Source organism: Camelus ferus, chromosome 13, assembly GCF_009834535.1.
Source record: "Camelus ferus isolate YT-003-E chromosome 13, BCGSAC_Cfer_1.0, whole genome shotgun sequence".
NCBI classification, from domain to species: domain Eukaryota; kingdom Metazoa; phylum Chordata; class Mammalia; order Artiodactyla; family Camelidae; genus Camelus; species Camelus ferus.
Window position 1 is genome coordinate 30,866,596 of NC_045708.1, and position 13,005 is coordinate 30,879,600.

General features: G+C 44.1%; 1 protein-coding gene across 1 annotated transcript; it reads right to left on the reverse strand.

Moving 5' to 3' along the window:
* Positions 1-617: 617 nt before the first annotated feature.
* LOC102520892 (protein FAM183A) lies at positions 618-11,652 on the reverse strand. The gene is made up of 4 exons (XM_032494811.1): positions 11,643-11,652; positions 8,056-8,115; positions 6,006-6,109; positions 618-1,485 (listed from the first exon to the last, which is right to left on the reverse strand). The coding sequence occupies exons 1-4, from the start codon at positions 11,650-11,652 to the stop codon at positions 1,375-1,377; spliced, it is 285 nt and encodes a 94-aa protein (XP_032350702.1). The 3' UTR covers positions 618-1,374.
* Positions 11,653-13,005: the final 1,353 nt, after the last annotated feature.

Here is a 13,005-nt window from a genome sequence, read left to right on the forward strand (position 1 = left end):
ACTCAGCCTCACGCCCTTCCTCCCTGGAGGTTAGGGGGTAGGGCTGAAAGCTGCAAGTTTCTAATCGAGGCTTGGTCTTCCTGGGGAGCAGCCCCCATCCTGAAGCTATCTGGGGGCTGCTAAGAGTCGCCTGGTTAGAACCAAAGACCCTCCTACAACCCCTATCACTTAGGAAATTACAGAGGATTTAGGAGCTCTGTGGCAGGAACCAGGACAAAGACCAAATCTCTTTCCATGACATCACAGGTCACCCCTTGGTCACTGACCATGGATACCTTTTAGCAAAAGAACTGTAACAGTTATGAGATACCAGCACACGTCTAGATTCCCATGTAGTCATTCATAATTCATCTAGTTCATCATTGCATTGTATGAAAATGTCTCCCAGGTTTGCAGGCTTCCATTCAATATCGTCAAGTTCCAAGAGCAGGAGTGACCTCAGCAACACATGGCTTCACCCACTGAGGCATAACTCAGGATCAGCCAGATGGAAGAGACACAGAGAGCAAGGTATGGGGGAGTCCCTGCCCTCCCCGGGCTGCAATTCTCTGGGCACCTCTGTGTGCTCACCAGCCTGGAGGTTCCCTGCCTCTTTCTTTCCAGGATCTTCACCGGGTACCATGTGGGGGTCTTTTCTTTCAACCTGATTCATTTTTCCAGAAAGGAACCCTCCAGCTTCAAACCCAGGGTTAAAATGCAGCATGTGTGGGCTAGGGGTTCAGCCTTCCTTTCACAGATTTTCACTGTTTTCAGCCTCACACCTCACCCCTACCGTGTCTCTTAGTGTCCCCGAGCCCTGAGCTTTGCCCACTTCTCTAAGAGTAAACTTCCAGTGTGGGAGACGTTATAGGCCTGGCTGCCGGGGTGTGTGGATGGGGCTCCCCGCAGACTCCCTCCCGGTGTCCACTTCAGATCCCTGCATCACACCCCACTCTGTCTCAGAGTCCTGACCTCCCCCAGAGTTCTGGGAGGCGGGCTCTGTGCTCAGAGGGGTCCACTCAGCTCGCACGTTGTGGTTTCCTCCACCCTCTTCCACCAGCTTTCCATCTTCTAAACATGGCTTCAGTTTTCTTGGTCGCTAATGTTTCTCTGCCATTTTCTCTGTTATGGGTTCAGACCTTTTAAAAATCCCTTGATTATCCTGTATTGGGGTCTGGAAGGCAGAGGAGAGATCGTAGGCCTTAGTTTGCCATCTTTAAGCAGAAGTGTCCCACTAGTTTATAAGATTAAGGATGTGAACCAGTGGCCTTGGGCAGAAGGGAGAAACGGGAGACTCAGGAGAGGAAAAGCCAGACCGAGGCTTTCGTGTCATCTTTATTAACCGGCAGCAAACACTTTGGCCATGAGAGGCGGGCTGACAGCACTGCTGGAATACTACTGGTGGCGGCCCTCTTCTCCCAAGCTCCACAGTTTGGCCTTGCACAGAGTGATGTCGTTGTAGACCCTGAAGAGGTTCAGCCTGCGGTCATCGCGTTCCGGGCTGACCTAGAGGGGAGGATGCGGGCGTCAGAATGAAGCTGTGGGAAGGCGGAGGGACCTGGATTTGACTCGGGCCCCGGTCTCCTGATGTGCGGCCCCTGGTGCCTTTCCTTGCTAAAGCCTGTTTGTGAAATGAAAGTGACATTTGCATCAAAAAACTTGCCTGGATTGTGTGAGAATAACCTTTGCAGAGTCGCTGCACTGCCTTTCCCATGGCCCGCAGTGGAGGCTTGTGGACTGTTTCTCGGACTGGCAGGGAAGCTCCATAAGGGTAAGTGCTGTGTCTGTGTCCCCAGCACCTGGAGCAGTGTCCAGCACACAACTGGGACTCAGTATGTATTTGCTGAATAAAGGATGGATGTTGTTGAAGTGCTTACACAGGGAACTGAGTACAAGTGAACCCCCTCACATGTAAATCTCACCGTGCAATTAGCTTAAAGGATACACTTCAGCAAACGTCACCAGGAGACCAGAGGCTGAGGGGTATTCATTGAGTGTGGCTTCCCAAGATTCCCAGTATTGGGGTTGGAGTTCTCTGCCTGTGTGGGGCAAGATCCTGCTAGGGGGCAGGGAACCCTAAATTAAGTTGGGGCTAAGCAAGACTCTTCTGCCTCCAATTACATCACCCTGAAACTCCAGCTTAATTACCTTTTATGGTCGCACAGTCCCTGGGACCAACATTTTCTGTGTGTGCTTTGTTTTTTTTTGCCACTAGTGCCGTTTGATGGCACTGTCCCCAGGTTTATAATGATGAACAGGTTTGGTATATTTCCAGATCCTCTGCAACTCCACAGTGATGAGTGATCTGGGGTCCCAGGTAGTCAGTTATCTGCAATGCCTAGGACAGTCTGAGCAGGGCAGGGCCGTCCAAGCCAGTCTCCCTTCTCCTTCCTGTCACAGCTGGTGGGTTGCCATGAGATGTGCTGGTCACAGATACAGCATTTCCACGTGCACACTTTGTACCCGTGGGAGCCAGGCCTTTTCTCTTTAAGAAAATAGAGAGTAGTGTGTTACTTATTTGTGCTTTATAACATTCTTCTAAATTGCTGAATTATCTAAATTGGATGATTTATTTCTTCTAGTTTTTTTGATATAATTGACACACAAGCCTGTATAAATGTAATGTGTACAGCATAATGATTTGACTAAGATCATGAAATTATTATAATAATTTTAGTGAACATTAATCATCTCATATCGATACAAAGTTAAATAGAAAAAAATTTCCCTTGTGATGAGAACTCTAAGGATTTACTCTCAACAACTTTCATATGTAACATATAGCAGTGTTAATTACATATATATCATATTGTATAATACAACCCTGATATTATTTTTTAAACTGAAGTATAGTTTCTTTTAAATTGAAGTATAGTTGGTTTACAATGTTGTGTTAGTTTCTAGTGTACAGCAGGGTGATTCAAATATATATATATGTACGTGTGTGTGTGTGTGTGTGTATATATGTGTGTGTATATATATATATTTTTCTTCAGAGAACAAAGTTCCCTTACTCTACAGTAGGACCTTGTTTTTTTATAAAAAATCTATTTTATATATATTAGCATCTAACTGTTAATTGCAAGCCCCTAATTTATCTGTCTCCCCACTTTCCTCTTTGGTAACCATAAGTTTGTTTCTATGTCTCTGAGGCTGTTTCTTTTTTGTAAATAAGTTCATTTGTATCATTTTTAGCTCTCACATATAAGTAATATCATATTTGTCTTTATCTGACTTACTTTACTTGGATGATAATCTCTAGGTCCATCCATCTCGCTGCAAATGGCATTATTTTATTTTTTGTAGCTGAGTAATATTCCATGTGTGTATAAACCACATCTTTATTCATCTATTGACTGGCATTTAGGTTGCTTCCATATCTTGGCTATTATAAAAAGTGCTGCTATGAACATTGGGGTGCATGTATCTTTTCAAATTAGAGTCTCCTCCAGATATATGCCCAGGAGTGGGATTGCTGGATCATGTAGTAACTCTATAGGCCTCACTTGCTTCAGCAATCATCACCTCCCTTGGAGTAGGGCACACAGTCAAGGGCAATGGAGCCTAACTGATCCCAACCTTCAGGGCTTCAGCTGGGAGCAGACCCCGCCCCCGACAGGGTGGTGACAGCTATGGAGCAGAGAGGAAGCCCCGCCTTGCATCCTGCACAGGCTCTAGATGTTACACCAGCCACACCCCTTATCAAGAGGATAATGGCCAGTACACCCCGGGGAAAGATGTGGTTGGCATCCATACCAAAACCAGCTCCCCACACCAAAAACACTGGATCCACTCAGTCTACACAGGGATCCTCCCACATAAAAACACTGCCCCCAGACCACAGTACTGGTCTCCTAGATTCACAGACTGAAAAGTAAAGTGAAAGGGCAGAGAAACTACTCCCAATTAAAGAACAAGCTGAATCCCTGAAAGAACAAATAATGAAACAGAGCTCTCCGGTCTACCAAACCCTGAGCCCAAACAGGAGGTAATAAGCCCAGGAAATGACTTCACCCACCACTGCATGGGCAACAACCCCAGAGTCTTCTGGACCATGACTCCCCCTACCAGCAAGCTACCTCTAATGGTGGGGCCCCCTGGGGTTCTGGAGTCAGCCATTGTGACCTGGTGCCAACAAACAGCAGCCAGCAGCCTCCACACAAGGCAGGGCCTAGCAACCAATTGGACCAGGGGCCAACCAAGCCTACCAGAGGACTCACATAGCCTTACACAGCATGCAGCCCTTAGAGGGTGGACCCCTAGAGTACATAACTTGGGTGATGAGAGGGGAGTGTGCTGCTAAGATGCATAGGACATCAGAGGGCCACTTCTCCAAGGTAGGGAAACATAACTAATCTACCAGATACATAATAATACAAATAGCAATACAACAGGCAAGAGAGGAACGTATTCCAGATGAAGGAACAAGCTAAAACCTGAGAAGAACTAAGGGAAGTAAAAATAAACAGTGGGACCTAATCACACTTAAAAGCTTCTGCACAGCAAAGGAAACCATAAACAAAAAGAAAAAATAACCTATGGGGGGAAATAATTGCAAATAATGATGCAACTGGCAAAGGCTTAATCTCCAAAATATACAAACAGCTCATACAACTCAATAGCAACAACAACAAAACCCCCAAACAATCCAATCAAAAAGTGGGCAGAAGACCAAAATAGACATTTATCCAAAGCATACATACAGATGGTCAACAGGCACATGAAAAGATGTTCAACATTGCTAATTATCAGAGAAATGCAAATCAAAACTACAATGAGGTATCACCTCACACCAGTCAGAATGGCTAACATCAAATGGTCTACAAATAATAAATGCTGGAGAGGGTATGAGAAAAGGGAACCCTCTTCCACTGCTGGTGGGGATGTAAATTGGTGCAGCCATTATGGAAAACCGTGTGGAGGTTTCTTTAAAAACTAAAAACAGAGCTACCACATGATCCAGCAATCCCTCTCCTGGGTATGCATCCAAAAGAACAAAAACTTTAATTCGAAAAGATACATGAACCCCAATGTTCATAGCAGCACTATTTGCAATAGCCAAGATGTAGAAACAACCCAAGTGCCCATCAACAGACGCCTGGCTAAAGAAGATGTGGTACATGTATATGATGAAACATTGCAAAGGAATGAAAGATGCCATTTGCAACAAGATAGGTGTCACTAGAGAGCAGTATTCTTAGTGAAGTAAGTCAGAGAAAGACAAATACTACAGAAATCACTTATATGTGGAATCCAAAAAGTAATACAAATGATCTATATATGAAATAGAAACAGACTCACAGACATAGAAGCCAAATTTATGGATACCAAAGGGGAAAGGGAGGCAGGAAGGGATAAATTAGGAGTTTGGGATTCACAGACACAAACTACTATACACAAAATAGATAAGTAGCGAGGATTTTCTGTATAGCACAGGATTATATTCAATATCTTATAATAACCCCTAATGAATATGATTGGAAAAAATAACTGAAGCTCTATGCTGTACACCTGAAACTAACTGGAACTAACACAATATTGTAAATCAACTATTCTTCAATTTATTAAAAAGTCAACACACAAAAAAAGCCTGCATTTCCCAGGCGTCTTGCACTTAGTGGTTCCCTTCTGATCAACATGGGAGGCACTGCACTATCATAACCATTTTCCAGAGGAGGGGACAGAACTTAGAGATATGGCTCAGACCACCCTACTGACACCTGGAAGAGCAAACTCTGTCATCAACAAGCTTTGCTTAATCCACTCCTAACCCAGCATTCATGATGTGCCAGACACTGCTCTAAGCACCTTACAAAACATCTTATTTAATCCTCAGAAAAATCTTATAAGTGCTGTAATATCTCCATTGTACTAGGAGAAAACTTAGTCACAAAAGAGCTCAGTCACTTACCAGGGTCACACACCTGGTACGTCGTGGCCAGAGTTCAAGACCAGGCTCCAAACTCTGCTCTCTTAGCCACCACATGGATTTCCTCTGAGCTCCTAGGTAAAGGAGCCACATTTACCAAGGGCTCAGAGTCCCATCCAATTTCTTGGCTTTCAGCCTGTGTCTCTGGGTATTTCTTCCTTGGTCCCTGGGTGGCATGGTGAATAAGATTTAGGAACCTGGCTGGGAGATGAGACATGAGTTATGAAGGAGTCAGGCTTTGGGACCAACGGGAGATCCTGTGCCCCTGACTCTGCCACATCCTCCCTTCGAGGGAGAGCACCCGGCCTCAGAGCCCGCAGCACAGGTGTCTGGTTCCTCCACTCATCTCTCCACAAACATTTGTTGTGCACAAACTCTGTGCCAGGCACTGTTTGAGCCCTGGAGGTAGAGCAGAGTGAGACAGACATGGTCCCTGCTCTCCTGGAGGTGTGGTCCAGGTGAGGGGACAGGGGACACAATATACAAGTAGAAAAACAAACCCGATGGTGACAGTGATGCAAACTCTGAAGAGGGCAGGTGGAGGCAGGGCTGGATTCTCAGGATGGTGAGGGGAGGACTCTCTGGAGGCCATGCAGGAGCCAATCCTGAGAGAGGCAGACAAAAAGCCCCCACAGGCAGCAAGAGCAAATGCCCTGGGGCATGAGCGAGTTTGGGCAATGGAGCTGCACAGAGAGGGTGAGGAGCTGGGCTGTAAGAAGTGAGCTCAAGTCCTTCTGGGTTGAAATAAGTATGGCTGCCAACACCAGGTATATTTGTAACTCCTTGGCTTAAGGGCTTAATTCCATTTTCAATCCACCCTATCAAGTCTCGATTTGAGAGAGGCAGTCTGACAAGGGGAAGAAGCTGGCTTGTAGTCAGCCATTCCTGGCCCTTCCACTACTAGCTTGACAGGTGGTTTAACTTCTCTGGGCCTCACTTTGCTCGTCTGTAAAATGGAAGGAAAATACCTACCCCAGCAAGATGCCTGAGAATGGAATGAAGGAATGTGAACGAAGGACCTGGCATTGGGCTGAGCTTGTCCTGACTGTAAGGCGGCTGGTAATGAACTCCTGCCTGGTGATCAAGACCCTCATCCCCCGTAATTTTCCTTATTGCTGTGAGTCCCCAGCTCCTACCCTTCACTCTAGCCGGGCTGGTGTCTTTACTCAGGTAACAACCCGACTTCCTTGGATTGAGCTCTGTTAGTCTGTTCACTTGTCTGTACGATGCTAGGAGGTCCTCACTCGTCCTGCCCACCCCCACTTCCTACCCTGTCCTCTTACATAAATCCTACCTCCTTCTCTGTCACGCTCCACTCTAAGAAGGTAGAGGGGAAGGAGGAGAGCTTGCCAGAAGGATCAGGCTTCCCATCTATCTCTCCTCCCTCACTCCCAAACGTGGCCCCCATCCGCCCGTGCATCACAGCCATGCCAAACGACTCCCAGTGCTTGGGCCATGCTGGTGCCTCTCATTTCTGTGCTTTCCCATATAACTCGGAATGTCCTTCCCCATTCTTCTACACCTGCCATACTCCACCTCACCCTGACATCGCCTCCTCCAAGAAGACTTCCCATCAGGCATCTGTCTTCCACGTTGCTGCCATCCCAAACCTGCTTTCTGTTTACTTGTGTATTTACTTGTCTGTCTCCTTGACTATAGTGTGAGCTCCCCAGCCCCACCCTAGTGACGATCAGCATGGTAACAATGAAAATAACACATGTCCTCGTCACCAGGCACCAGATATTGTTCTAAGCACTTGCCGTGTTTTGTTTAATCCTCACAATGTCCCTAAGAGATAGGCTCAGAGAGGTTGAAAAACTTGCCCAAAGTCACACAGTTCACGAGTGGCAGAACCAGATTTGAACTCAGTCAGTAGGATCCCAGAACCTGTGCTTGTAACAGCTAAGCGTTGGATGGATGAATGAACACAATGTGAGGGCCATTAGGAACATGTTTTTTGCCTGGACAGTTAATAAACTGGCAGTTCGTTTGACTGCGTCAGACTCTTGTGAGCTTCATTCCTACGAGTCCAGTTTTCAGACGATCAGAGGACTGAGCTTTCCCCAAGGAGACACGACCCTGAGAGGTCTCCCAGCCAGCTGTCCCTCTGTGCTCTATCTCAATGGCATTCTCAGTCCTGGACTTACCATCTGCAGGTTCCTCCAGGTTATCGTGCCAGGACACGGGCTTTCTGGTGATTGTGTGAACTAGAGGAAAACAGCATCACAGGCTCACATTGAAAAACTCTCTTCCTGTCCTCTCTAAGACCCACCCGAGGCCAGACACCCATTTCCTGAGTGTCTGTCACATGTCAGGCATTGTGCTGGGCACTAAGGAATAGGACCTTCAAGGACCTCACAATCGGAGAGGCACTGTCCTGTCCCGTGGCACCAGCCATCTGAGAAGACATTTTATTCCATATCCCCCATGTGATAGTAACCCTTTCCTGACCCTAAAAGTGCCTTGGGAACTTTATTTATTAAATTACTTTGAATTGTGGTGAAGTATATATGACGGAATTTACCATCTGAATCGTTTTTAAGTATACGGTTCAGTAGTGTGCATCAAATTCACGTCGAATGAAAGCAGTTGCCAGGATGTTTTTATACCTAAAATCAACAACTCCCCGTTGCCACTTCCCCCCTAGTCCTTGGCAGCCACCGTTTTACTTTCTCTGTGAAGTTGACTACCCTACATACTTCATATAATTTAATTTAACATTAAAAGAGAAAAAAGTAGGCCTGGCATAAAGGAAGAGGGCCACCACAGCGTTAGGAAGCCCCTAAACACTGACTCCAGAGGCTGTGCTCTTCCCTGCGGTGTACTCCCTCCCTTCCTCCCTCACCCCACCCACCATCATCCACCCACCCATCCATCCATCCATGCAGGATAGTGTGTTCGTGTGTGTTTAGGTCTGGGGACACAGTGTAGAACGTGTCAGTTGGGCAGTCACGTCTGCAGTTTCCTGAGCCCAGCAAGTGACTTCATGACTTCTTGCTTTTAGCTCCTGCTGTTCCTCCTCCTTAGCCCGGAAGGCTCCTTCCCCTGTAGCCTGTCTGGGGAACACCTACCCAATGTTTTTAATGAAATCACATGTAATCTTTCAAAAACCTTTCTGGACTCTACAGCCTCTAGTCTAATTTTCCTTTGTGCCATGTTCTACCCCAAATCTGTAGTCCTAGAATACTTTACTAAGCTTATTTGAATATAAATCAGTTCCTTGAGAACAAGAAATCTAAGTAGTCCGTCTCTGAATTGTCCTGTCAGCCACAATGTGTATACATACGTAGGCTTTTGGTGAATGTTTGCTGGCTGAATGGCCTTCCCGCTAGATGGCACTGTGATTTCCTTCTGCTTACATTATTACATAAACCCTTACATCATGCAGAAATACAGATTTCATCACACCTGGCTGAGCTAGAGTAGTACCTTTGTTACTTGCCTGGGTCACTTTGCCTAGAAAGAATCAAACAGCCTCCTGAAGTCTTTAGTACCTTCCTAAGGATGAGAAGAAAAGGAACTATTAATTAGCTGAGGAGCCGCACGGTTAGCTTTGGGAAAACTAGCAAGACAGAATTTGTCCTCTGCCACACTGAGCTTTCTTTAGCTTGGGCCAGTGGTGCTGCAGCCCCAACTCTACCCAGGGCTAGAGGTAGGGCTAGGTGGAGGCTCAGGAGAAAGAGGGATGGAATTTCTTTAACTTCCCTCCACTCCAGCTCCACATTCTTCTGTCTTCCAGTTGCCTTGGACCTGGGCTCTGAACATACTACAGCCCAGCTCAGTCAGGCCAGCCCAGTGGCTCCCTAGAGCTAGTTCCTACTTACCTTGGGTTTTTCCAGGCCATCAGTGTACTTCTAAACTCCACAACTATGTACTGGGAAATACTGGAGAGTAAAAAACATAGTGGCCCTGGCCCTGTAGCTTCTCATCCAGTATCCGACGTTGTAGATTCTTCTTGAAATCTCTGGGTTCTCTCTCAGTTAGGATCAGATGCAGAGACCCAGCTAACAGGGAACTCAACTAGAAAATAGAGTAAAAAATAAAATATCATTCACATTGGCATGAAATTGAATTATTGAGGAATTAAATAAACAATGAATGCATGAAGCTTTTCTAAAAGAAAAGCTGAAACAATTTCATAACTAAAAATGTATATATTGTATGTTCAAGAGACAACTATTCAGCAGTTAGAACCACAAACTGGATGTACTGCAGCAATATCAACAAACCTTTAAAAATAATGTCGATTGAAAAACTAGAAAAGGCTAGGGTTAGTAACGTAATACTATTAAAACTGCCAGCACACAAACTTTATATGATCCAATGCCAACTCTATACCATGTAGATAGAGAGTAAATGTTTATTTGGATAAAGAGATTGGTGAGGCAAAATATAGGGTAAAAAACAAAATAACAAGATTTATGGCATGACAAAGTAAGGGGGACTAGACTTGTACTCCTGGTGCAAAATATTAGACAAAAATACATGAAACAGCTGTTTTTAGACATCAGATAATAAGAAGCACTATTATTCCTTAACATAAGGAAAATAAGTGAGATGGCCCTAACATTTCCAGAAATTTTTATCTGGAGACACTCTCTAAAATACGCAGGGAACAGGAACCCAAGCTGGGCATGTGTAATATTGCTTCATTGAGGAGACATAGATTGAGGTTCAGGGCGAGTGAGGCATTTGAAATTTTGTGGAGCAATAAACTGGAGAGGGTGTCGAAGTGGGGGGTAGAAGGAAGGAAGGAGAGAGAGAGAAAGACAGAGAGCATGAGTGAATGAGAAACCAGAAATGTGAATGGAATTGTCTTGAGTGTGTTGCCTGATACTAAGGAGGGATGAAACCCCATGAAAGAATGAATGGGAAGCTGTAAGCTGAAAAATTCCCAGAACTTATACATGACTGAAAGAAAAATGAGTTCTGACCAGGCAGAGTATAGAGTCCTTGTTGAAGGCATTTAGTAAAGACCCCCCTAGAGTTTACACCTTAGTAATAGGACTAAGCTAGCCTTATAGAAATGGTTACTCTATTACTCTATCACTCTATCAAATCTTAAATACAAGCTTTGATCCATAAGTAGCCAAACTACTTACCAGAGAAATTTTCAACACCCTTTAAAGCATAACAACAAAATCCAACATCCACAATGTAACATTCACAATGGACAGCCTCAATTAAAAACTATAGGAAAAGCAGACAGCTGAAGTAGAAAGATGTAACCCATAACCAGAAGAAAAATCAACAAATATGAAGAGATGCAAAAATGATTAAGATCAGGGAATTGAAACTTCAAGGCCTTCAAAATAGCTTAAAAAAGCAAATTTAATCAGAGGAGTGAGAAAATGTAGAAACAAGGGAAAACAGTCAAGCAATCAAAAAAAAAAAAATAGTTTAGCCCTTAAACAGTTAAGGAATATTTGTTCCTCCTCATGGGCTATAGATAATACCCTGAGCCATATTCCTGAATTATTTTGCAGATACTAAAGCCCCCACCAGGTGGAAGAAGTTAACTGTGTGCTAACCACAAGCATGTAGACCCCAGAGGGTTGGAACCAGAAGGCTGATAATGTTGACTGTCAAAATACCACCAGGTTCTCTCACTAACCAACCAGAAGAATGTCCACAAGCTGATAAAGCACTCTGTGATTCTCTCCCTCATCTTGCCTTTAAAAACTCCTCCCCGAAATCCATCGAGGAGTTTGGGTCTTTTGAATATTCTCCTTGCTTGGCGCCATGTTGGGTGCCCTGCCGTAACCACTGTACTTTCCTTCACCACAACCAGGCATCATTAGATTGGCTTTGCTGTAAGACCCAAGTTAGGTTCAGTAACAAACTTGTAGTAGGGAAGAACAAATCTGACACCACATTGGATCTGTTTCTTTTACTTTAACCTTTGTATTCTACTGCTTTTGCTGTAAGTTAAGAACGTTGCCTATTGGCTGAAATATATAGACAGCCAATTGTCAAGGCTCTGACCTTTAAAAGTATAACACTTTTCCATTCATAGATTAAAAGTTGCAGAACAGAGAATTTACATCAACACTTTGAACTGATCTACATGGACAGCTACAAGAACAAAGGATTCTGACACCAAGAAGTTTGTTAGAACCAACCCCATCCCTCCTCTTTTAGGTATTAAAGAAGCCTGAATTCTAATTTGCATAAGACGGTTCTTTGGGACACTAATCCACCATCTTCTAGGTCTGCTGACTTTCTGAGTGAAGTCATATTCCTTGCCCCAACAACTTGTCTCTTGGTTTATTGGCCTGTCACGCAGTGAGCACTACAAGCTTGGACTCAGTAACAAATTGACAAATACGATGAATAATAGTAGGATACTACTGCAAGTCCTGTGTACACTGAATAGATGATAAGGAAATATCATCAAGAACTTTGTCAATAAGTTTGACAATATGGATGAATAGGATGTATATCTTCTGTGAAGATATACATTCCCAGACATGAAAAGAAGAAAAATGATGGCTTTATATGTATTTAAAAGTGGAATTTGTAACATCCCACAATATGCATTCCAGGCCCAGATGGTTTTTCTGGTTAATTTTTCAAACATGTAATGAAGAAAATACCAATACTACATTGTTTCAGAAAACAGAAGTGGAGGGAACATTTTCCAACTCATTTAATAAGATCGGCCTTATATTGATACTAAAACCAGACAAATTATTACAAAAAGGAACATTTCCCAGTTCATTTTATGAGGTCAGCATTACCTTGACACTGAAACAAGTCAGATTATTAAAAAAGGAAATCTAAAGGTAAATATCCTTCATGAATATAGATGCAAAAATTCTTAACTCAGTATTAGAAAATAATATCCAGTAATATATTAAAAGAATAATACACCATGACCAAATGAAGTTTGTCAGATGCAAGGGTGAATTAAGGTTTGGAAATACTATTTCACCATATTAATGAGTAAAAGAGAAAAGCCATATGACCCCCTGTGTACATTTGGCAGATGGGGAGGAACGTAAAAGGGAAGAGCGGCTGCGTTCTTTATGGGAGATTCTTGCACCTCCCTCCTGGCACCATAACTTGTCAGAACCCATAGTTCCAAATTAGAGATT

Coding starts and splice junctions, on each gene's coding strand:
- LOC102520892 (XM_032494811.1), bottom strand. Junction 6,110..8,055: donor CCTGGAGGAACCTGCAGATG/GTAAGTCCAGGA, acceptor CTCATCTCCCAG/CCAGGTTCCTAAATCTTATT. Junction 1,486..6,005: donor GATGGGACTCTGAGCCCTTG/GTAAATGTGGCT, acceptor CCTCCCCTCTAG/GTCAGCCCGGAACGCGATGA.